The sequence below is a fragment of the Carassius gibelio genome, chromosome A13 (genome assembly GCF_023724105.1).
Source record: "Carassius gibelio isolate Cgi1373 ecotype wild population from Czech Republic chromosome A13, carGib1.2-hapl.c, whole genome shotgun sequence".
Classification (NCBI taxonomy): Eukaryota; Metazoa; Chordata; class Actinopteri; order Cypriniformes; family Cyprinidae; genus Carassius; species Carassius gibelio.
The window spans coordinates 4992688-5019198 of record NC_068383.1 but is presented as its reverse complement, the minus strand read 5'-3'; the positions used below and the strand labels follow the sequence as shown (position 1 = coordinate 5019198).

The window sequence follows — 26511 nt, the reverse complement described above, 5'->3', positions numbered from 1 at the left end:
ATGCTGCCTTAAGGCTGGTTCACACGGCAGGATAATTAGGCCGATTTTAGCCCCGATTCACTCCTTCTGACAATCTTAGGATGCTCCGATTATCGTAAAATAATCTGATCAAATATTCCTGCCGTGTGTGGTGTGTTAAGACTGCTCTCCTCTGCTCGGAAGAATGTCGGGACCGCTCCGATCTCAAATCGGGGATATCCAACATGTTGGATTTATTTGGCCCGATTTCTTCTCGTGTGTGGTGTCCCCCGAGGACAAACAATCACGCAGCCTGTGGACTGTGGCGTGTAGCCAATCAGAAAGCGAGGTGACGAGGCGGTGAGGAAGTACCGGGAAACAAAATCAAAACAGCCGGCATATATATAATATAACAAATAAAGTCGATGGGCATAACTACATCCACAACTGCAGTCCACCAGAGTACATGGAAACGAATATATGAACGTTTATTTCCACGGTGTAGTATGTAACAACATTTATATGAGAGAAAACAACAACTTAACTCCATATCATGATGTAGCAAGTATAGTCCATGCTCGCGTTGTCTCCACCTCTTTGACCATCGCCTTTTCTTGTTTTTCTTATGTTTCTTTTCCGTTAAAAACAAAGCACAAACTATGGCCACTGCATCCTCTTCGTCCGCCGTGATTGTTTACTCTGAAGTCACGTTTGATCACGAGGGATTTTGCGAGATTTCCCGTCTGACCTGGGAATGCTCGGGAGTCAAATCGGCTCGTGTGTGATGTGTTGATATTGCCGTGTGGCTGCACACCACACACTGAACGACCAAAACTGTAGACCCGTGATTTTTTTATCGCCGTGTGTGGGGTCTCTCAGGTTTGGAAAATCGGCCGACAATTTTAAAATCGTCCCGTGTGAACCAGCCTTTAGCAAGCAACAAGGAAGCTCACTAATTGTTTTAGGAGAGCCTCACTCCTACAGTATCTGCATTATAAAACAAGTGTAGTTTCACATCACAGCTGTGTGCTTGTGTTTGCACACCCCAAGCCACGGTTCAGTCAGCAGGCAGAGAGGTGATCAGTGGTGAATGGAGTCAGAAGTGGCCCCCACTTCTGCAGCAGAGGGTTTTTGAAGCTGATGCCACCGATCTGAACAAATTCACAGAGACTGTGACATCATACATCAGTTTCTGTGAGGATATGTGCATTCCTAGCAGGACTTATTTAACATACAACTATGTTAAATGCTTCACAACAAAACTCAGACAACTTCATCAGGCCAAAGAGAATGCCTACAGGAGTGGGGACAGAATCTTGCACCATCAGAAACACACTGACTGAGGAGATAAGAGTGGATAAGAGGAGCTACTCTCAAAAAGCAGTTTTCAGCAAACGACCCTGCTTCAGTGTGGAAAAACCTTAACAACATCACAAACTGAAGGACGCCACACCCCAGCACTGAGGTGAATCACCAATTGCTGAAGATCTGAATTAATTTTACTGCAGATTTGAAACTCCCGGTCTCACACCTGCTCTGGCCATCTCTCTACACAACCCTTAACACCTCCAGCGACCCACCTCTCCCCTCTCCTGCAATTCAGATCAGTGAAGATGAAGAGGACGTCAGGTTTTCAGGAAGCAAAAGAGAAGAAAGGCACCAGTCCAGACAGTATTTCACCAACCTGTCTGAAAACCTGAGCTTACCAGCTGGCCTCCATCTTTTCACAGTTCTTTAACAGATCACTGGAGCTGTGTGAAGTCCATGCCTGCTTCAAGCACTCCACCATCATCCCCATCCCAAAGAAACCCAAAATCACAGTACTTAATGACTACAAACTAACTACAAACTATGTTGCATCTGTGGTCATGAAATCGTTTGAGCAACTGGTGTTGGCTTATCTGAAGGACATCACTGGGCCGACACTGGACCCCCTGCAGTTTGCTTATCGAGCAAACACGTTTGTGGATGATGCAGTCAACATGGAACTGCATTATATCCTACAAATTCTAGACGAACTAGGGACGTAAGTGAGGATGCTGTTTGTGGACTTCAGTTTGGCTTTCAATACAATCATCTCAGCACTCCTCCAGAGTCCAGACCTAACAAACCCAGCTACCTGTTCCTAGCTCTATCTGTCTGTGGATCACCGGCTTTCTCAGTACTGGTGCCCCCCAGGGATGTGTCCTCTTCTCTTTTGGTTTTAATTTTGTCAAAGCAAATTTTTTTCTTATTGCATAATTACATAATCTTACTAAGCTGTTATGTCTTATCCAATGGGAAGGTTGTTTTATCACTTCTTGAGCATGCATCTCTTTTACTTGATTTTTTCAAACAGACATTTTTTTTGCAGTGTAACACACAAAGTCATGCTTAACAATACACTATATAAACAACCTATAGTGTGTGTGATAAGGCAGACATTGTTTAATATTTATCAGTGCTGGCAGTGGTTGTCATTATAAATATTTATAGTTATTTAGTTTGTCTGTGTCTCATGAGATGATGGCAGCTCATATCCGATAAATTGCTTCTTTGTTTTCAGTCTGTCTTTTGGCTGTGGTTTGTTTGCATCACTCTACAGTATGTCCTATTTATTATTTGCACATGCATTTATACGCACGCTTTTCCTTCAGCCATTATAGCACTAATGGATTTCTGTCCCTCTTGAGTGTGTATGTGTTGGCTGGTTAGTGGTTTCTGTTTGTTCACTAATTTCTCCTGAGGACTTTTGTTGGTTTATGTGTACATATTCTTTTGTACATTTAACTTGAGCACTAATAGTATATAAATTAAAGTTCAGTGAAGAAGAGGAGGGGATCTGTAGCTTTGACATAAGTGGTCATATTTCTTTATCTGGGTTTCTGTTCACGATTTTTCTCTCATTCTCTCTTTTTTCCTTTAATCATAAAGAGCAGGAAGAAGGAGGACAGTCGCTGATGATGGTCTGTCTATAAAGTATAGCTGCTGGCTAAACACAGACTTCATATTCATGTTGCCAAATCTCTCTCTCTCTCTCTCTCTATTCTGATCTAGTCTGGCTATGTTGTTCCTGTCATGCTCATTTTAATCCCTCTTTTTTAGTTGTTGTTATGGCCAAATTTGAACAGAAAGCTGATCTCTCTCTCTCTCTCTCTCTCTCTCTCTCTGTCCAAAACTCTTCTCTTCCTTCTCCTCCCTTTCTTCCTCTCTCTTTAAATCTCTGTTTTACTCATCTTATCACGGTTCTCCAGTTTGTGAAGACGTTCATCTTGCGTGTGTGTTTATCTAATTGCTGTAATAGGTTTATTCAGTAAACAGTTGATGAGACTTAGACATCGCCCTGAGGCAGCACTTGTCTTTTCTGTGTGATGATTCTTGGATTTTGAATTTAGAATAAAATGTAGAATAAATTTATGATAATAAATTATTTCAAGCAGTATTTTATTCATTTATGAATCACCTTTTCTTTTTCTTTTTTGGACATGCCTATAGGAATGTTTAGTCCGATTGTAACTTCTAGAGATGTTTTTCCGCTAATCTCTGTAGATTAGTGAGGCCCTACGGGTCTCAGAGGAGTGTAGGCCTCGATGTGTGTGTTTTGGCAGATCGCTCTGTTGGATTAGTGTGTCACTAACAGCTTAGTCTCAGATTCACTTTGACCACCGAGACTAATACTATCTCACACACACTCATTTGAGTGTCCTAATAAGTCGAATTTACGCAAAACATTTCCAAAAACTTGTTTCATCAAATGAATTAAGTAGCTAATGGAGTCTCTCAAAACTTGTCATTAAGTTCATCTAATGTGCTTTTTGAAAAGAGTGAACTTTATGAACATAATAATTACAAGTAGATTCAGCTGCTCAGTAATTTCAGTTGTTTCTAAGTCATTGATTCTAAATTAACTTAATTTGAACTAAATTAAAACCATCATATTGATTATATTGTAAAATATTATTGCAATTAAAAATTTCTGTTTTCTATTTTAGTATATTCCAACATTTTATTTATTCCTGTGATGCAACGCTGAATTTTCAGCTTCATTACTCCAGTCTTCAGTGTCACATGATCCTTCAGAAATCATTCTAAAATGCTAAATTTTTGGCTCAAGAATTTTTTATTATTATCAATGTTGAAAACAGTTGTAATATTCTTAATATTCAGTATATTTTTTTCTTAGAATAAGAAGGATAAAAGATCAGCATTTATTTTAAATGCTTTTGTATTCAGTTGCCTTTAGAACTCCAAGCCACCACAATGCAAGGTTGTCACATTTTAATGCCGGCGTGCTGTATGCGCTTGCATTTTATTGAGGTGGGAACTTTATATTTAAAGGGTTCATATGATGCAATTTCATATTTTCCTTTGTCTTTTGAGTGTTAAAAGCTGTTTGTCCATACAGAAGATCTGAAAGGCTCAAAGATTAAAGTCTCTAACCCGAAAATATATTTTTTTATAAAAGTGAATGCTCACCGCTCAGTGAATGAACCGTTTAGTACGAGTCTCTAGTGAACTGAATTAGAAGTAAGAACCAGGAGATCTTGTGAGTGTGCGCAACTGATACTGCTAAGAATAAGTTACTAAAAAGAAATGTTATGTTCAGAACATGGTGATTACAGTAATTATCAAAGTGGGAAGAGATGCTCTGGGGGCATTGGGCCAGTGGTGACTTTACACCACAGACAAGGTTTGAGAAGAAAACATCATTAAGAAAATATGATTATATTTTCCTTGAAATGTTCTTCCTAAATTTAGGCCTTATTCTCATGTCATATATAACTGTGATGTTCTGCAAAACAACAAACTTTAAAACTTTTTCTTACTGGTGAAAATCAGATGGTCAAATCTCAGACAAAAGAAAAAGATGGAATCCTTCATTTGTTCATTTGTTTATTTTGTTTGTTAATTTTTTTTTTCATTTACCTTTTTCTGTTTATTCATGTCCATTTCATTAACTTTTTTTTGTCATTTGTTCTATGGTTTGTTTATAAAGTAAGACTATGAAGGAGACAAAAGTAAGACAGATTGAGTCTTTGATTTGTTTTATTACATTCTTTGTTTTGTTTTTGTGAATCTTTCTGTTTCTGTCTGTCCCGGTTTCTTCCTTTCATTCATTTACCTTTATTTTTCTTTTCTGTTTGTTTTTTACCTTGTTTATTGTGTCCTTTTGTTTATTCTCTTTTTTGTTTGTTTTTCTGTTTGTTTGTTTGTAGAAAGCTGTATAAAGGCAGGCTATATAGAAGACAAAAAAAAAAATTAAGAAAGATTGAGTCCGATTTATTACTTTCTATCTTTTTCGTTAATTAGTCAGTTTTTCTCTGTCCCTTTTTGTTCCCTTTATTAATTTTTTTTTTGTTCCCACCTTGTTTCTTTTGACCATTTGTTTGTTTTCAGTGTCTTTTGTTTGTTTTCTTTTGCTTCCTTTGCCATTCGTTTATTTTTGTTGTTGTTGTGTTTGTTTATTCTTTTGGTTGTTTGTGGAATAATAAAAGGCTGTAGAGATAAAAGTTCAATAGATTGTTTAAATTTTTACTTTGTTTTTTGTTTTTGATATTTTTCATCTTGTTAGTAATTAATTATCGTTCATTTGTTTTCTTTTATCTTTATGTTGTATGTTTATTTTCTTATATTAGTTTTTTCTTTTTTTCTCTTTCATTTTGTTTCATTCATTCTTTTGTTTGTTAGTTTGTTTCTCCTCCACACAGATTGTACAGTGGCTAGCTGAATGCATTGAGAAGTGTTGGCGCATTGGCTGTTTATTCAATTATTGAGATGTGAGAAGTGAACGTTGAAACTCTGACATAATTTTTTGTAGAAAACTGTTCTGGCCGGTTGGCTGAATACACTGTATCATGGCACCAGGCGAGCGCTGGTCATAATCCACACTCACAAACACACACACACACACACACACACACACACAGAGGCTGAGGTCATCATCAGGGTATGGCTGAATCATGGATTCTAATAGTGGCACTGACAGCAGCACACACTCAGACAGCTCTATGACCCTGTACACCAGCAGCATCACCAGTCAACTGAAACCCCATTACCAGCACCCAGCCGTGATCCATCACAGAATACTCACCAGAGAGAGGAATTAAAACAACAAGCTCTTACATCAAACGCTTACCTTGACATTAACATCAGCACCACAAAAAAAATTCAGGAAAACTGTAAAAGAACATCAAATTTGACATACCATTTCAATGAAAATCAGCCTAAAATAATTTAAACAGGAAGACTGTCCATCACACTCTACAGGCGTGAGCTCTGGGATTCAAACACATCAAAAGGGATTTTGTCAAATGTGACAAACACCCAATATAGACTCCTCTCCAAAATTATCCCATCAATGTAGCATGAAACACTATATTTGCTGAAGACCAGGCTTAAGACTATACATTTTTGACAGAGCCTTGGATTAAAATGCAGCTATCATTATTGAAATGCATACAGAAAATTAAGAGAACAAACAGAAAGAGCAAATTGGAATGAAGTCATACCATTATCATCGATTATGAAACAAGTAGTTCCAGTTCTGGATTCTAATTGATCGTTTTCATTTGGTGAATCTGATTAGCTGACCTTCTTTTTTTGTTATTTGAGTTTGAAACAAAATGATCATTATCAGGCCTGACCTGTTACACTACACTATTTCAGGAAGCAGCGTCTGGTCATTTTGATGATAAAATGTGTGTTAGTTTTTTTTATCTTTACTTACATTTTAATGAATTGTTTTATTTTATCATATTTATTTTATTTAAACAATTTTTTTATATAATTTATTTACATTTACACGCACACACAAATTTTTTGGGGGAATAAAAAATATTTTTATGCATACATTTATATTTATACATTTATTTAAATGTATTTATGATTTTTGACTCTGCAAATGGAGGATAAAATCAAGTGAAGCTGGCACAGTTTTGGTCATTTTTGCATCTATTTATTTATTTTATTCAGGTTAGGTTTGAAAAAAAGTTGATGGTACCAGGCTGCTGCAGTTATTGCTTTATATGAAAATCCAGTTGCCGAAGTTTGTGAGATTCATATTAATATAAGATAAAGATATTGAAATGTGCTGTTTAAGAAACTTGCTAAGTGATTAAACAGTTAACTCATACACACTTATATATTCTGCTTTGTTTTTGGTCATATCCATGAAATAATCTGTAACAGTTTTATATTTGGATGGCTCGAGATTCCTCTTGTTTTACAGTGTTTTCTCTAATGTTGTTTGTACAACCGGTCTCAATTATTATAACCTCATTAATTTTTGGCCTTAAAGGTCACGTAAAGGAAACAAACTTTGGTTGGTCACTTTAAATGTCATCAGATGGTCTCTCCCTGTCTAAGTGGTCATTTCTTGGCTGGATTAAGCTGCAGATTGGACCAGACGTTGACTATTGGCAAAGTCAGTCTACATAAGGCTATTGAGAATGAGTCTGACTAATGAATGAGTGTGTGTGTGTGTGTGTGTGTGTGTGTGTGTGTGTGTAATTAGAGCAAATAGCTGCGGACAACTCCACAGATCAGTTTCAGCCCTCCAGATAAATCCCCAATAACAACTGTCTGATAACAGACACCTGCACATCTGCTTTGATGGATTATCATTTCAAAAAAAGAAAACAAATTCTCTCTAAATCAGGATCTAACAGATGTTACACTTGCCGTTCATGTGTGTATTATAAAAGAGAAGCGTGACTTTTCATATTCTGGTTTTCTTTCACACACACATACGCAGCTGCACTGTTGTTTCTGCGGTGACTTGTTTTTCACCCTTTTGTATTAATTTGCATTAAGATATTCCCTACAGCACTGAATAAATTTTCAAGAGAAGAATTTATTTTTTTATAAAATGCATGAAAAATTGTGAGTTTTGCTTTTAGTTTAAGAGCTGCTTGTCTTTATAGAGCACTCCAAATCAAATAGACATCAAGGCAGCTCACTGAGGTTTAAACAGCAGCAGCAAAAGTAAGGAGCGAGTGTCGAGGTGTGGGTGAACATGTCAGTGAGACCCCTGGATTGTCACTCATTTGTACTGTATTTTACTTTTACTTTTATAAAAGAGCTTCTTAACATTTCAGAGGTGAAGCAGTAGCTTGTGTTGTTTTAGGACAGAGGACAGGGCGGCCAGTTCATGCCAGCCCATCTGGTGTGAGGACACTTCTTCCCCTTATGGTCCTTCCTGAAGAGTGAGTGTTTGAGAGTGTGTCTGTGTTTGTGTGTGTGTTTCAGCGTTAATCGTGCAGAACAGAGTACTTTGTAGGGTAGGACAGGGGTTGCTGACACCATCATCTCAATATTAAAACACTGAAACACACTCAAGGATACACAAACACACACATTCACATACAGAATGACCAAGAGTGTGCGTCTTGATGATGCTCAATGTTCTCTGTTTGTGTGTTTCTCTCTGCAGGCCACGGATAATGACACTGGCACGTTTGGAGTTGTTCGGTATTACTTCAGCGATGAGCCAGACCAGTGAGATTATCATTCATTAACATACTGTGACCTTTCACACTGATACAGCATCCTGTTTAATTCATTCATTTCCTCTGATTAATTGAATCCACATCTCTGTAGATTTGCATGCCTTTCTCTCCTCTTTCCTTAGACTGATTTCTTCTGTGGCTGTGTTTGAAATTAAATAGAATACTGTTTACAGCATGCTAGACAATAAGTATTGTATACTGTTGTTTGTTTTTTTAAAATTTATAAAACATTATGCAACAACAAAAGTAGGCTAGTAGGCTTATACTGCATTGTCACCATATTAAACAATTCAATGAGCAACATCCAGTTATCAGCTAATTTCAGTAATAAAAGGGTTGTTGCATTTGTATTTTATCTGTTATTGTTTATAAATAATTTTGTTTTATTTAAAACATTTATTTATTGTGCAAAATGTATTTTGGGAGTCCAGTCAAGTTTTGTTGGGAGTCAAGAAACAGATTTTAAAATGCATTATTTTACATTTACAATTATAAATTTGCCTATGGAAATGGCGGTTAAAATCAAGCGCAATGCATCTTGGGATATTATATATACAGTAATATAGTACGTATTTTTGCATATTATATTAAAAATGTAAAATTACTGGCCATTCTGGGTTGCTAAGCAGTGTTTATTATTAACTATATATATATAAAATATACCAGTAACTGAAATAATAAATAAATAAATAAATAAATAAATAAATAAATAAATAAATAAATAAATAAATAAATAAATAAATAAATAAATAAATAATAAATCTCAATATTAGATGACAAAAGTTTAAGTTGAGCTTCTAAAATGACTTTAAACTAAAACTGAAAAAAAAAAAAAATAGAAATTGTGTAATGGTAAAAGCACATAACAAAAATAAAACTTAGTTAAAATTTATGCAATTATAAATTATACAAGATAAGAATTAAAATATAAGCTAAAATAAATACTGTAATTATATACAGTAAAAACTCCACTTGTCAAAAGTTTTGTAATAATTAGGATTTTTTTTTTAAATGTTTTTGAAAAAGGTCTCTTATTCTAAGCATGTATGCATTGACTCTATTTTTCTTCTAATAAATGCAGCCTTGGTGAGCAATATTATACTGACAGTATAATAAAAAAATAATAAAAATAAACGTCTTACACTAAAATATGATTCTGATGGGAGTATGCTGTTCTGAGCATAACCTTTGCATGATCTAAGACAAATCAAGTGAGCTTTATTGGTACAGTACAGCTCTTTGTACAATACTGGTTGTGTCAAAGCAGCTTTACAGTGTTAAACAGGAAAATAGTCAATAATACAAGACAATGACAGAATCATTTTTCCAGCTAAAATCACTCAGTCTAACAATTTAAAGTTCTCATTTGCCGGTTAATCAATTTGTGTCTTTATTTACATCTCTCACAACTATTAATTCATTAATGCTGACTCATTTCCATGTATGAACTCCTCCTCCAGGTTCTCTTTGGATGTTGAGACAGGTTGGGTGACTCTGCGAGACTGGATGGATTATGAGCTCATGAGGCGCTTTACTCTAACAATACTGGCCCGTGATGGAGGAGGGGAGGAGACTACAGGACGCCTTCGCATTAACGTGATGGATGTAAACGACAATGCGCCAGTCTTCCAGAAGGAGGTGTATACGGGTTCCCTAATGGAGAACGAACAGGCTCCGCAACAAATAGTCCGAGCCCGGGTGAGAAAAATGAAGAGATGTGGGGTTTAGAAAAGCAGGCGGAAGAAACGTAGAATGGGGAAATGCTGTTCTCCACATGTTTACTTAGTAACTGATGTTTGCAGTAATACAGAGTTATTAATAGAAAATGTAGGATGGGGTTTGTCTTCGTCCCTCACGTACTGATAGGATGGTGAAAAGTGGATGCCATGTAAACGGATGGGAAGGGTTGAAAAGTTTCAGGATGATGTCAGTTGAATTGAGAAGTATTTTCAGAGAAAAAAGCACCGATGAATCAAGCACAATCAGACCAAGAATGTGAAATGAAAAAAGAGCCATTGAGATGAATGTGAATGTGAACAGGCAGCTCTTGTAGACTCCCTGTGCCCGAGTTCTGATGTGTAATTGTGGGTCAGTCGCTCTATTAGTGTTCAGCATGTCTCTGTTAGTGTGGACATGGCAGCACTAATCTGAGCCGTCTGCTCTGATCTGTGCTGTGATTGACAGTTTGAAGGCAGGTCTTCACTTATCTGATCAGCAGGTGGCGATGTGTGTTGTTGTATGTCTGCCAGTTTAAATGGTTTTTGTAATCTTTCTATCCTATTCACTACACAATTATTTCATCTTATGTTATTATTTTTTGAAAAGCACAAAAATGGTACTCTATTAGGACAAAAAAGGATAAGCCATTCAGTTAATTTAATGACTTTTATACATTGCCTTACATTACAATCCTTTAGATTCAGAGGTGATGTAACAATCTTGTTTAGTTTAGTTTTTTTTTTCTCTGAAGGGTGAAATACTGTGACTTTAGTTTCTTATTTGATGTGGTGTTATTTTAGAATTGTTTATTAGTACTGTAATATATCATTTATTTATAATTTCTATATATTTATAATTTCTTAACTACTATAATACATTTTATATTTTCAGTTTTCATTCAAACTTAATTTTTCAATGAAAAAAAGAGGGGGTGGAGGGTGGGTTGATTATATAATATATTTATCATAATTTTTCTTTATTTCAGTTAGTTGCCAAAATAACAATTCTTATTGCAAGTTTAACTTTATCATCTAATATTGATATTTTACTTTATTTCAGGTAATGAGAATTATTTTTAATTATCACTGTTTAAACACTATAAAAACTTTGCTTTGTTTGCATTTCTTTCTTTCTTTCTCTCATTTATTTAATGCATAATTTTTATTTTAACTTCCAGTGATTTTTATTTTAGTTAGTTGTCAAGGCAACATGTCTACGTTTTTTATCTAATACTTACATTTAATTTTATTTTCAGCCTGACTTCAATTAATGAATTTTTTTTAGGTAGTTATCATTTTAGATATAATAACAACAAAATATCTAATGCTGTATGTAGTGTTCCTGTAGCTCAATTGGTAGAGTATTGCGTTATCAAGCGCAAGTTTGGGGGTTCAATTCCCCGGGAACACATGATAGGTAAAAATTGATAGACAGAATGCACTGCAAGTCGCTTTGAATAAAAGCATCTGCTAAATGCATAAATTTAATTTAATTTAATTTAATAATGCTATAAAAACATCGCTCTGTTTGTTTGAGAGCTAGAGGTTAGCTTCTGGCCCAACCAAGCATAAGTCTGTGGACTCGGTTTCCCTGCTTTTGCCTACATTGACAGATGAAGGAAAGGGCGGTAATAGGGAAACTTGTTTGGAAACAGTCATTATGATAATGATATAATGGCCTTCTGTGTCTCTATGTGTGTCTTTCTCAGGCGACGGATGAGGACTCTCCTCCCAACAACATCCTGACCTACACCATCATCTACGCCTCTCAGTTTAGGTCATATTTCAGCATCAGTGTGGTGGAGGGCTACGCAGGTCTGTGTTCAAATCAAAGGCACCTAATAATATGATTTCACAGCTTGTTCAGGCCTGGTGATGGGTTACATTATGCATTCTCCATCACTCAGTGCTTTAGCTGGGAATCGGATTTAGGTTTAACACCTTAAGTGTGAAAATGCCTTTAGAGAAGCCTTTGTGACCTCTGGTGTTTCATAAATGGATTATACATGGCTGTCTAGTAAACACATGCTAATATATTGTTTATATTTATTTCGGTTTTTATATTTATTACATTTGAGTGCCATAACTCCTTCTTGTTTGTTTTTTTTAGTCATCACGGTGAATCGTCCTCTGGATTATGAGCAGGTTCCAGGTGGATTGATCTTTCTTTCTCTGATGGCCAGAGATGGAGGGAACCCGTCCCTCAACAGCACTGTTCCAGTCACCGTAGAGCTGTTTGTGAGTACACCTACCCCCAGAGGGAATGCTCAATATACCACACCATGAAAGAGTGCAATCCTACGATTAGAGGAAAGAATTATGCAGATGTTTGTAATATTATGTCAAATGCACTACCATTCAAATGTTTGGGGTCAGTATGTTATTTTTTAATTTTTTTTATTTTTAATTTATTTTTTATTGATCAAGGATGCTTTAAATGAATCTCAGGAATGACGATTTTTGCTGAAACCGATATATCACTGTTTTCACAAAAATACTAAGCAGCACAACTGTTTTCAATATTGATAATAATCATAAATGTTTCTTGAGCAGCAAATCAGCATATTAGAATGATTTCTGGAAGATCACGTGACACTGAAGACTGGAGTAATGATGCTGAAAATCACTTGCTTTGTCATCACAGGAATAAATTATATTTTAAAACAATCAGATACAATAGAGATTTATTAAATTCCACAATGTACTAATAAATATATGAAAAAAATATTATAATACTGTTTTAACTTTATTTTTAATGAAAGAAATGCAGACTTGAGCATAAGAGACTTTTTCAAAAATATAAAAAATGTATTAAAATATTGTTAGGACATAGGACATCTGGGAGTCAGCCGTAACAGAATGAGAGAACGGTATCTCAACAGAGAGATGCAAATATATATATATATATATTATTGTGAATGTCGTCAGGGGCAACAAGGCCAAAACTAAAAAACAAAGATTACCCTCACACACAAACAAACACACAGTTTGGAGTTGTGTGATCTGTGTGTTAATGCTGAATTCATTGGTTTTCTCTGAGGTGCATCGACTAGAATGGTTAATCCATGGATAATTTCTCTCTTTTATTATGATCCCGATGAGGCACATTTCATCTGAAAAGGGTTTTGACACATCCACGTCTGTGTGTGTATGTGTTATTACTAAATGTTGAGCTGAAGTGAAGTGGTAAAACAGTGTATGCATCTGATATTGAATAATTTCCCATCGCCACAGACTGTGAGTTTCCAATAAACCCCCAAAGCACTCCATCAATCCATTTAATTATAACCAAAAGCAGTTTTTTTCCCTGTGTAAAATTAATGAGTTCATATTTTAAGACTTTTTAGATGCCTATAACACAGATTTCTTCCCTCCTTCACTCTGCAGGACGAGAATGACAACCCACCCGAGTTCAGCCTCCCGTCTTACATCGTCAACATACCTGAGAATATCATTGCAGGTACATTTACAATTCTACTGCCAAAAAAATGGAAGAATGCATCAACATGTAGCGCATGTACAGTGCTCAAAACCTCATGACAACATAACTAGATTCCTGTCAGTGATGATTTACAACGCTCAGCCAGCTGTGCACTAGTTTTATTCCGCGCTAATATAATGTTTTGTGTGAATAAGTGCTGTTTTCCCAGAGTTAGGTTAAAGGCTTTTGGTAGTTTTGTTTCAGTTCTGACCATCCAAAACCAGAACCAATGAGTTCAAATACTCCCCAGAGAATCTGGTCAGAGGTTCATTCTAAACCTGTTAATAAAACCTGAGCTGCTTAATACACAGGCCTCATTCGTGCCTTGTTTTTAATTTAATTTAATTTAATTTTTACATTTTATACAATCTCCCACTATTTGCCAGTGTGTTGTCATTTGTAATGTTTTGTTTTTGTGGTCATTGTTTTTTTTTATTTTTTTTTATCTCTTACTATTTATCAGTATTATTGTGTATTAGAGTATTATGTGAGTAATACTGCTCATTGTAATAATTGTTGCATTTATTTAACCATCTATCGAGTGCAACTCCTTCCAAAAGGAGAAATAATATTTTATTTTTAATTAATTAACAGTGTTGACACTCATTCACACAACTAAACAAACTACTGAGAAGCACTGGTGTTTTCTTCAGAAAATGCTAATTTAGTCTGTTAAGCTACAGAGTGTGTGTGTGTGTGTGTTTTCTCGGTGTACTGCATCATTGTAGACACTCTACAAAACTCCTTCAAGATATTTTTTTCCGTCTTGTTTTTTTTTTTTTTTTTTTTTTATTTATATCATTGTGTTTTAATTGAACATGATTCTCATGCACTCAAAGCTTTTATTCCACACAATAGACTCGCCTCCAATCATCAAAGTGAAAAGCACATTTGCTCTGCCCAGCGTCTGTTGTGCTCTTCTGTGTGTGTCACTGGTACTGAACACACTCTGATGATCCTGAAATCCATAACCCTGTCTCCATCTATGCACAGCGCTGCACACTCACCACTTCCTGTCTGAAGACCATCCCTGTCTGTCACCTCATCTGTTTTTTCCTCTTTGTACAGTGTCTGTCTCACACTCTCATTTTCTTTTATCTCTCTCTCTCTCTCTTTCTCTCTCTCTGTCAGGAGCGACAGTGCTGTTTGTGAACGCTACAGACCTGGACGCGTCTCGGGAGTTTGGTCAGGTCTCTCTCATCTATTCCCTGCAGGGCAGCTCTCAGTTCAGACTCAACACTCGCTCAGGTGGACAACAGCACACACACTCACACCTGCCCTTTAACCCTTGTGCTCTGTAAAGAGGTCTCACAGACCATAAAGGCCCTTTTAAATAACAGTTTACAGATAACAGTTAACAACTGAATGTTTTTTATGTGTGGACCACTTAATCAAAATTGCAACTTTAAATCGATAGAAACAACAATATTATATGTACATTATTATCACATGAGTTTCAGTTGAGCTGAATATGAGCGTATGTGTACTGTATGTAGGAGAGATCACCACCACAGCTCTTCTGGATCGAGAGATGAAGTCGGAGTATATTCTGATCGTAAGAGCCGTTGATGGAGGCGTGGGACCACAGCAGAAAACCGGCATCGCTACGGTAACGGCTGACTCTTTGATCCATCTCAGACAAATGACATCAACTATGAGAGCCACTTCATATACAGTAACTAGACAGAAGAATTGTTTATTGTGACTATTAGCATTAAATGATTTAATTATTCATTGAAATGGGCTTTCTATTATGGGTATCTACTGTTCACTATATTTTAAAGCAAAGTCACCTGAAGCAATGCATTATTATGTTGCATGTATCTGTCCACTGCAGGTGAACATCACTATTCTGGACATAAATGATAACGTCCCCATGTGGCGAGATGAGCCGTATCAAGCGAATGTTGTGGAGATGAGTCCCATCGATACTGACGTCATTACTGTGAGTGCACTGGTCTGACCTTTAACCTCTGAACTGACCTTTTGATCGCAGACCTGACCTTTGACCTGTACATGAAGGTTGCTAATGATACATTCATTTTTCAGTTCTTCTCAGCCCTCAACTTGTACACAAATAAATTAACAACGGATTTCTTTCTTTTCTTAATGTGATAAATAATGCTAAATTACCCTCTCTGGTGCAGCTCTCAGATCTCATTCTCCCTTCAGTGTTTGAGGGAAGGCATCATCAGTCAATCATAGCTTAATTATCAATCTGTTCACACAAAAATGTATCATGGCTTTTATTCTTATTCTTTAATGGTGCATAGTTCCCCTTTTGCATAGTCTGGTTAGACACCAAAAAGACTTAAATCCCATCATATAAGAAGCGGATCGAATTCTGTCGATGAAATGACAAGATACAGAAAGAGTGTCAGTTTTGAAGCAGAGGTTTGATCCTAATGTCAGCAGGTAAACAGTTAGTACTATCGGTTTTGTGAGTGTTAATGTCTTATAGTTTCTCTTTGATTCAAATCCCCACCGTACCCAGAGGAACAAGTTTCCATCTCCTCTCCGTCTGGAGAAAACCCCCTGTTCCTGCCTTTGATCGGCTGCAGTTTTGCAGTTGAATTCAAAGTGGGCCCTCACCTCGGTGTCCTTGGAACATTTGACAGAGATTTCTATATGCTCATATTATTCTACTGCTTGAAGTATGTGACAAATCCCATCTTGAGGGGTTTTCCCTCCTTTGGTGAATGAATAAATTATTTCCTGCGTTAATGTCAGTCACACAATCTCTCATTTGGCCAGGGACCAGTTTGATCAGGCCAAGAGTTTCCAAAATCTTAAAATATGAAAATATGATGGACTATTTTTGATGCATTTGCACGAGTCAGGGTTTACAGGGTTATCAGTCTACCAGAAAAAAGGCATCATGCTTACCAGGTTCCCATGCAGTCTGCTACATTTAAGGGTGAAGTGTATGATTTACACAGCACCAACGACATTAAACAGAATTGTAGTAATTACATTTTTGATGATGAAATCATTAATTAATCTCGTAAATTCATGCAGTTAGTTGATTCATTTACTTTACCTTTAAGGAAGAGCTAGTCTATTGGACAGAAAGATTACAACTTTGTTGCTCACTTTGTTGCCATTACTGTAGTATCATTGATTTCGGATCTACCTGCCACTTAATGTCACTCAGTCACAATAAACTAGACTTTTGGCTTTTGTCATATACAGTAGGCATTGCTTTCGGCTTCTGCATGGTGAGTTTTAAGACATTAAAGGCATTATTTTATGTAAAGCTGCTTTGAAATATTATAGATGATAAAAAGCGCTATACAAATAAAACTCACTTGACTTGAAAAGATGGTCAAGATCACAGTTTATTCTGACCAAGAACAGCCCACTTAGACAAGAGAGACCATCTGACATGCTTTGAATGTGGTCAATTTTACCACAGTAATAGCCTAGAAATATTATTAAAAGCAGAATATATTCATGGATTTTGCAAGTAGAATTTCTATCCATCCAGAATTTAAAATTGTTAATTACTGCATGCATAGAACATACAGTTCTGCTTGTGAATGTTCAGTTTGCATGTGCCTCAACCACAAATCTTAACATATATGTATTTTTAAAGATTTATTGCCACTAACCTTTAGATTTCATGATGTGGTAAACATTCATCAACTATGTAATAATAACTTTGTATCTGAGTGCACTGGTGCATGTCTTGTTGTATATAAGTTGGTGGTTTCAGCCAGATCTTGCCATTTTTGCATGCAGTACATCAGATGATCTTAACTATATTGAAACAACTGTTGAGTTTGAGACGTGGGTTTAGTGTGTGTTCAAGTTAAATGTGGCCAGGTCTCTAGAAACCTTGGACCTCAGTCCTCTGTTCATAAATGTTTAGGTGTTTTATTCTTTGGCTAAATATGCCCCTGATTTTCCGTTAATTAACAAGCCAGTCCTGAACTTCATTAGGAGGTTCCGGTGGCTAATTAAAATGTAGCCCAGAGTCAAGTGCATACTTGATTACCCTGCTGGAAGAACAGAACAAAGATAGAAATGGGTGGATAATTTAAATCACAAAACAGTGGATGTAAAATGCAAATGTCCTAAAACACGTTTGACTTCCACTCTCCGGTAGGGGTTTTGAGTCCATCAATCCATTTATAGGGTCAACACAGTGGTATAATGTGGTCTAATAAACCCTTTAATTAATAATTCACCCAAATTTTCTTGATCATTTACTCTTTATCACGTCAATCATTTTATCTGATGTTTAACAGAATATATCCAAGATATTCTTATACTACTACTGTTCAAAATTTTGGGATCAGTATGGTCTGTAAAAGAAAATCAATTACGGTAAGCTTAATTGCAGTCATATTGTGAAATATTTTTAAGATGAAACAATTTTTATGTGACAATATATATATAAAAAAAAAGAATATATATATATATATATATATATATATATATATATATATATATATATATATATATATATATATATATATAAAATTTAATCCTGTAAAAAAATAAATAATAATTAGCAGCCTTTAATATAATATATTAATATTCTGTGTCACATGACCCTTCAGAAATAATTTTTTTGATTAATAGAAAGTTAAAAATAACTGCATTTATTTGAAACCAGTTTTTATTTTTCAATTTAATGCAGCCCTGCTGAATAAAAGTATGATTTTCTTTTACAAGTGTCTTTCTTTGACCTCTGATTTTTTAATGGTAGTGGATACGACATAAGAGACACACAGCTTTTATGTGACTTCAGAAGACTTTAAATACTAGTTATATGGAATACTATGGTGCTTTTTATAATTTATGAAGCTTGAAAGCACATTGTCATTGGATATTTCCCTAAGAAAGCAAATGCATTGCCTTGTTGCAGTGTTTTAAAATGCTGCATTGTTTCTAACACTTTTTTTTTTCAGAGGAATTGACCTGCAAATGGCTGCACATAAGCTGGACAGGAGAACATACTTTAACATTGCAACAACACACATATCATCTTTAAAATTGTCTATAAACATGAGTAAATGCGTGTATGAAATGTCCCCCTCCGGGTTTAAATAAATTAGATAATCTTTACATTAACACTACCCATGCTCTACATCATCTGTTTAAACTCCCTCTAATCAATGGAGAACACAGTTGTCTGGTCCTGCCTGTTTTAATAATTAAAGACCGACAGATCCTTTGTTCTCTAATGACCAATTAAGTGATTTTCAGTGCTTCTCCACCAGCACTGTGAATAATGATTGGCTCATTAAAAAAAAAGAAAACAGCCAGGGTTTTAGACAGTTATGCCCAGGGCATAAATCTCCCATCATGCTGTTCTGTTGGGAGAGGTTTGGTGTGATTTAATTTCTGCGCCTCAGGACTCTGTTTTGTGCCTTACGGCTCATTTTTCTTCTCTGTCTCTGCGCAGGTATTAGCGGTGGACCCTGATTATGGTGATAATGGGATGGTGGTCTACTCTATAAATCCAGAGAACCCCTTCTACACCATCAACCGCAACACCGGGAAGATCCGCACCAGTGGGGCGGTGCTGGACAGAGAGAGTCAAAACACCCGCTTTGCACCGCTTATGAGGACTATCATTGTCTCTGCTACCGACCGTAAGCAACTCTTACCTTTCCCATAATGTCTCTTTCTCTCTCTCTCTCTCTCTCTCTCTCTCTCTCTCTCTCTCTCTCTCTCTCTCTCTCTCTCTCTGAGGTCACAATAAAAAAAAAAAAAGTACAGTCGCAACTTTCAGTTTCTTTCTGTAGTCTGTGTTCAGAATATCATGCTGGCATAATGGTCTTACCAGTTGCAGTATGCAAACTTTCTGTATTACATTCACTTCCATTCAACAGTTTAAGGGTCAGTTAGACTTTTTGTGTTTTATAAAAAATAAAATTCATATTTTTATTTAGCGAGGTGTTATATTGCATTAAATGTGCTACATTTAGTGCCAGTATATACATTTATAATATAACAGAGATTCAGTTTTTTTTATTTTTTTTGTTTACTTTCTATTCATCAAAGAATCCTGTTTTCAACATTGATAAGAATAAGATGTTGTTTCAGTATATTAGAATGATTTATGAAGTGTCATGTGACACTTAAGTAATTATGCAAAACAGCAATTTTTCAATTTTATGTTTTTTTTTTTCTTTTTTTCTGACTGCACACTTTTGAACATATGTCAAATGTATTAAATACTGTATACTGTATATGTACCATGCTGTATGCAGTGTGGTTGGCTTGACGTTTCACAAATATTTAATTAACCAGAATTAATAGTAATAATCTCTTTTTGTCATGTTTTTCTATATATATTAGTTTTTTTTTCTTCAAAAATTTATATATTCCCAGATATCCAGATACTGAAACACATATCCCAATATTATATTTCAAAGTATGTTTTGAGTAAACTGTTTCTCATTGAGTAATGCTTTATATGTCACTTACTCGTGGCTAATACTCCATTCCAAAAGTCTTACCAAAATGTGTGCTTCTTTCTCAGTCAGTCTGTTTTGAGCATTAGTCTGAGTTGTGTATGACAAAACAAACTGACATTTCAGTTTTAAGATTTTCAACCCCCTCAGTGGATCTAATTACTAGAGAAAACTCATGTTGTGCAGTAAAGTATAGAAGTATTGTCTCTGTTGTGCTGCCCTCCTCAGTTGGGACACCTCCACTGCACTCTTCAGCCAGCGCCACAGTGTATGTGAACCTCCTGGACCTCAACGATAATGATCCTGCCTTTATCAACCTTCCATTTGTCGCTGACGTACCAGAGGGGCTTCCCATTGGATCATCTGTGTTCAGGGTTAGCATTTGATTGGTTGAACCTGTACAAGGACCAGGAGTGCACTGATCAAATATACAACAAGTAAAGACTGTCTTTTCATGCAAGGGGAACTGGGATAAAATCTTTATATTAAAATGTGCTTTTGGAATAAACCAAGTAAAACTGCAATTGAACTTGACAGCCAGAGATCTCAAGGCATTTTAACTTCATGGAAAAGAGTGGATTTTACATTTGTCAATAAGTTGCTTTACATTTAGTCATTTAGCAGACGCTTTTATCCAAAGCGACTTACAACTGAGGACAATGAAAGCAATAAAAAACAAAAAGTGCTATAACAAGTCTCAGTTAGCTTAAACGCAGTACACGTAGCAAGTGCTTTTAAATAATATAATAAATTAAAAGAAAACAGATAGAATAAAAAAAAGAAAATAGAGCAGGTTAGAGGTATTTTTATATATAATATTGTATAATAAATGAAAATAAAATAGAATAAAAAAAGATTAGACACATAGTTAGAATTTAGTTTTTCGAATTTAGTAGTTAGTTTTTTTTTTCTTTTTTTTTTAAAGAATAGAATTAGAATAAGTGCTAAAGTTAGAGGGTCAAATAAAGATGGAAGAGATGGGTTTTAAGCCGATTCTTGAAGGTGGCTAAGGTCATTCCACCAGGAGGGAACATTTAATTTGAAACATTGGAACATTTAAAGTCTGTAAAAGTGACTTTGAGCTTCTTTGGGATGGCACAATCAAGTGACGTTCACTTGCAGAATGCTTCCAGAGGGCACATAAGTCTGAAGTAAGGTAAATGGGTGCAGAGCCAGTGATGGTTTTGTAGGCAAACATCAATGCCTTGAATTTTATGCAAACAGCTATTGGTAGCCAGTGCAAATTGATAAGCAGAGGTGTGACGTGTATTCTTTTTGGCTCATTAAAAATTAATCTTGCTGCCGCATTCTGGATTAATTGTAAAGGTTTGATAGAACTGGCTGGAAGACCTGCCAAGAGAGCACTGCAATAGTCCAGCCTGGACAGAACGAGAGCCTAAACAAGGAGTTGTGCAGCATGTTCTGAAAGAAAGGGCCCGATCTTCTTGATGTTGAATAAAGCAAATCTGAAGGACCGGACAGTTTTAGCAATGTGGTCTGAAAAAGTTAGCTGATCATCAATCATAACTCCAAGGTTTCTGGCTGTTTTTGAAGGAGTCATGGTTGATGTGTCTAACTTAATAGTGAAATTGTGATGAAACGATGGGTTTGCTGGAACCACAAGCAGTTCTGTCTTGCCAAGGTTGAGTTGAAGGTGATGGTCCTTCATCCAGCAAGAAATGTCTGTTAGACAAGCTGAGATGTGAGTAACTACCGTCGGATCATCAGGATGGAAAGAGAGATAGAGTTGAGTGTCATCAGCATAGCAGTGGTATGAAAAGCCATGTTTCTGAACAACAGAACCTAATGATGCCATGTAGACAGAGAAGAGAAGTGGTCCAACAACTGAGCCCTGAGGCACCCCAGTAGTTAGATGCTGTGACTTGGACACCTCACCTATCCAAGATACTTTGAAGGACCTATCTGATAGGTAAGACTCAAACCACTGAAGTGTGGTTCCTGAGATGGCCTTTGCCAGTAGGGTTGATAGGAGGATCTGGTGGTTAACCGTGTCAAAAGCAGCGAACAGATCAAGCAGGATAAGTACTGAAGATTTGGATCCTGCTCTTGCCAGTCTTAGAGCTTCAACAACTGAGAGCAAGGCAGTCTCAGTTGAATGTCCACTTCTGAAGCCAGATTGGTTTCTGTCAGGGAGGTTGTTCTGTGTGAGAAATGCAGAGACTTGTTTGAACACAGCTCATTCAAGTGTTTTTGAAATGAAAGGAAGTAGTTCTCTAAAAGAGATGGGTTGAGGGTGGGTTTCTTAAGTAGTGTAGTTATACAAGCCTGTCTAAATGATGAGGGAAAAACACCAGTTTGAAGAGATATGTTAATAATGTGAGTGAGTGCAAGTACAACTGCAGGAGAAATGGCTTGAAGGAGATTAGATGGACTAGGATCAAGCGGACAAGTAGTAGGATGATTAAAAAGGATGCATTTGGAGACTTCTGCCTCAGAGAGTGAAGAGGATGTGAATGAGTGTGTGTTTGCTGGTGATATGAGCTTGATGGATTGTGGTGTGGAAAATTGTGCACTGATGATTTTAATTTTATTGATGAAAAATGTGGCAAAGTTGTCAGCTATTATAGATGAAGAGGACAGTTTTTAAAAAGCATGCGAGAGTTAGATTAATTGTTAGTTTTGTTATGGTAGTATGTCATTTTAGCAGTGGAGACATTAGCAGAGAAGGAAGTGAGGAGTGACTGATACACATTAAGGTCAGTAGTATTTTTGGATTTGCGCCACACCCTTTCAGCAGCTCTAAGCTTAGAACGGTGTTTGCGTAGTGCATCAGATAACCAAGGGGCAGAAGGGGTGGTATGGGCTGGCCTGGAAGACAAGGGGCAAAAAGTGTCTAAACAAGATGTAAGAGTGGAGCAGAAAGTATCGGTAACACTGTTAGCATCAAAAGATGCTAACAGTTTAGGGCAAGGAAGTGAAGATGAAACCATTGCAGATAGCTGGAAGAGTGAGAGTGAGCATAGGTTACGTCGCTTTGTGGGAAAAAGTCATCCTTTCGGCCTTACATAGAATGATCATAAATATATTATTTTTAATATAAATCTTTGCTTACACCTAGTTACATTACAGTTTAAAAGTTTGGGTCAGTAATTTTTTATTTTTTATTTTAAGAAATCAGTGCTTTTATTCAGAAATGACTTATTCAATCATTCAAAAGTAGCATTTATAATGTTACAAAAATTTATATTCTGAAGGATCATGTGACACTGAAGACTGGAGTAATGATGCTAAAAATTCAATTTTGCACCATAGGAATAAATTCGATTTGAAAATATATTAAAATAGTAAACAATTATTTTAAATTGTAAAAAAAGAAAAAAAAAAAACTATCACGATATTGCTGTTTTTGCCATATTTTTGACAAAATAAATGAAACCTCGATGAACATAAGAGACTTCTTTCAGTAACAACCAAAATATCTTTTGACAAAAATTAAAAGCTTTGGAACACTTTTTGTATGCGAAATTAACTTAAATCCAAGGGGTCTTGTACCACTTTTGGGGTTATCTTAGGTTTAATGCCAACTTTTGGCGAAGTTCTTGTAATAAAACTGTCCAGTTTCCTCCCTCAGGTGCAGGTGCAGGACCCTGATGAAGGTGACAATGGTGCGGTAACCATGGCGCTTCAGATGGGGATGCCACGGCTGGACTTCAAGCTCAACACCACCACAGGAGTCCTGGTTTCCACCGCAGTGCTGGACCGTGAGCTGATTGGCCAGTATTATCTGAGGATTATTGCGTATGATGCAGGCCAGTTCCCTCGAACTTCCACGAGTACTCTCACTATCACAGGTACATCAACGGATCACTGCCTCGCTGTGTTTAGATGCAAATGCTAAATCATCTTGATATCTGTCACTCTTTCTGTGCAGTTTTGGACATGAATGATGAGACGCCAACCTTCTTCCCCAGCATTTATAACGTATCGTTGGATGAAAACGTGCCCCGTGACTATGTGGTGGTCAGACTGAACTGCATGGATAATGACACGGGTCTAAACGCAGAGCTCAGCTATTTTATCACAGGTCAGAGTGCAGAAGGTCACAGATCACAGGGTGCGAGTGAGTTTGTGCTGATGGAGCAACTCTGTGGGATTTTGGTTGGGAATGCTGTGACCCACAGTGACTCGCTTTCAACAGATGTGAAGCTAAGGCTTTGTTCCAATATCCAGTGAGCAGCCTACATACAGTAGACAGCATTTTAAAGAGAATTGCGATGCATTGTGACGAGCTCAATGGGAAAAGATGTTTTTAAGTGACAGATGAAGCACATTCGGAAGCCAAAATTAAATTGCTTAAAAATTCTCTGTTTTACTAAATATTTGTGTGCTATATATTATGAGCTTATTAGAAAAGTTTTACATCATCTTCACAAAAAGCATACTTAATATCATATTATATTTAATATATTTAAATCACTATTTTACTAAACATTTGTGTGCTATGCATTTTATGCTTATTAGAAGAGCACAACAATATTATCACAAAAGGAATTTTTAGTATAGTTAAATTGGTTTAAATGACTACTTTATGAATAGTTTATTTTTAGATCATTATCTTCACAAAAAGTATTTCTATATAGTTAAAATGGTTACAAATTCACTAGTTTGTTTTTGCTACATATTTTATGCTTGTTAGAAAAGTACCACTCGTGATCTTCATGAAAAGTGGTTTAAAATAGTTAAATTGATTAAAAAAAAAACAATTTTACCAAATATTTGCATGTGCTATTTATTGAATGTTTATAACAAAATTACCACACCATTTTCTCCGTGAAAAATATTTAAATATAGTTAAATTCGTAAAAAATTCATTATAAATTCAAATTTATAATATCATTTATAATATAATTGTGTGTACTGTGTATTTCAAAAGTACATAATTACCTCAGTTAAATTTAATATTTCTAATATAATATTTGTGTATGCTGTGGATTTTACACTCATTAAAAGAGTACAACATAATTATCGCAAAAGGATTTAGGTATAGTTAATATATATATATATATATATATATATATATATATATATATATATATATATATATTATTATTTATTTATTTTTTTTCAATCAATGTTTTGCCAAATGTGACCCTGGAGCACGAAAGGTTGCTGAGGAATATTTTTAGCAATAGCCAAAAAAAAAAAAAAAACATAGGTCAAATTTATCTTTTTTTTTTTTTTATGCCAAAAATCATTAGGATTTCCTACTGTAAATATAGCAAAACGTAATGTTTGATTAGTAATATGCATGGCTAATTCATTTGGACAACTTTAAAGGCAATTTTCCCAGTATTTAGATTTTTTTGCACCCTCAGATTTCAGATTTTCAAATAGTTGTATCTTGGCCCAATATTGTCCAATCCTATTAAACCATACATCATTGAAAAATTGACACTTGAGACTGGTTTTGTGGTCCATGGTCACAAATATTTTATGCTCATTAACAGCACTACATCATTATCATAGCAGCATGCTAATGCCAGACTCCATTGAAATCAATCGAGGAATGATTTTTGCATGACAGCACACACTACCACATTCAAAATCATTTAATTATGAGGTTCCATTAAAGTTAGTATGATGTCTTTTAAGACAGCACACTAGGGTTCAGAGTTGAGATGTGTGATTTCTTAGTCTATGTCTGTGTGTCCCCATAGCTGGGAACCAAGATGGAAAGTTTAGTGTGGGTTTCCGGACCGGAATAGTACGGACTGTGGTGGGTCTGGACCGCGAGACTCAGGTCTTGTACAGTCTAGTGATCGAAGCGATTGGTGAGTTTCATATAAAAACAATTGGTTATGCATGTGTGTTAAAACAATTGGTTATGCATGTGTGCGTGCACATGTGATACGATCTGCTGCAGCTTCCTGTTTAAATGACTGAGTTTAAAGAAAATGTGTTGTGGTTTCCTGTTTGACTTGGGTACAGCATTTAGAAATACTGCAGCTGTTTTTATACCCGTTTAATGTGTTTCTATGAAAAATATGCTGGCCAATTTTTTTCAGTACTAAGAAATATTACATCAAGTACATCACTATTCTTATCTGAAAATAAATGATAATTAGGATGAAAATTAATGCGTGTTTTGGAAGACCAGAAAACATGACCCTGGGAATATTTACTGTTTACAATGATTCAAGAAACAAAGACTCTTCCAAGTCATTTTACATGCAAAAATGTCTTCGTTCATACATACACACACACACACACACACACACACACACATTATTTGAGCTAATTTTAGGTCTTTTTTTTCTTCTCTGACTTTACACCTTTTACACCAACACCAGTGAACGTGGTAAGCCAGAGCTGTCAAGGTTTGTTTTCTGTGGGTATTTCATATGTGGCTCAGGCTAGTTTATGGCATGCTGTTGCTTGGTGCAACTAATGTTTATTTAAAGATGACTGGTACCATTTAA

The 26511-nt window shown here is 35.9% G+C and overlaps 1 protein-coding gene across 1 annotated transcript in view; it reads left to right on the top strand.

Moving 5' to 3' along the window:
* The window catches only part of LOC128026545 (cadherin-23-like), a 127261-nt gene that overhangs the window by 86225 nt on the left and 14525 nt on the right, over positions 1 to 26511 (top strand). The window contains exons 12-24 of the mRNA XM_052613805.1: positions 8369 to 8433; positions 9905 to 10142; positions 11872 to 11977; positions 12273 to 12400; positions 13550 to 13622; positions 14775 to 14891; positions 15140 to 15252; positions 15481 to 15588; positions 19057 to 19246; positions 20300 to 20445; positions 23664 to 23883; positions 23964 to 24116; positions 25750 to 25863. Of these exons, the coding sequence (XP_052469765.1) occupies positions 8369 to 8433; positions 9905 to 10142; positions 11872 to 11977; positions 12273 to 12400; positions 13550 to 13622; positions 14775 to 14891; positions 15140 to 15252; positions 15481 to 15588; positions 19057 to 19246; positions 20300 to 20445; positions 23664 to 23883; positions 23964 to 24116; positions 25750 to 25863 (1771 nt within the window). The remainder of the gene's footprint in view (positions 1 to 8368; positions 8434 to 9904; positions 10143 to 11871; positions 11978 to 12272; positions 12401 to 13549; positions 13623 to 14774; positions 14892 to 15139; positions 15253 to 15480; positions 15589 to 19056; positions 19247 to 20299; positions 20446 to 23663; positions 23884 to 23963; positions 24117 to 25749; positions 25864 to 26511) is intronic.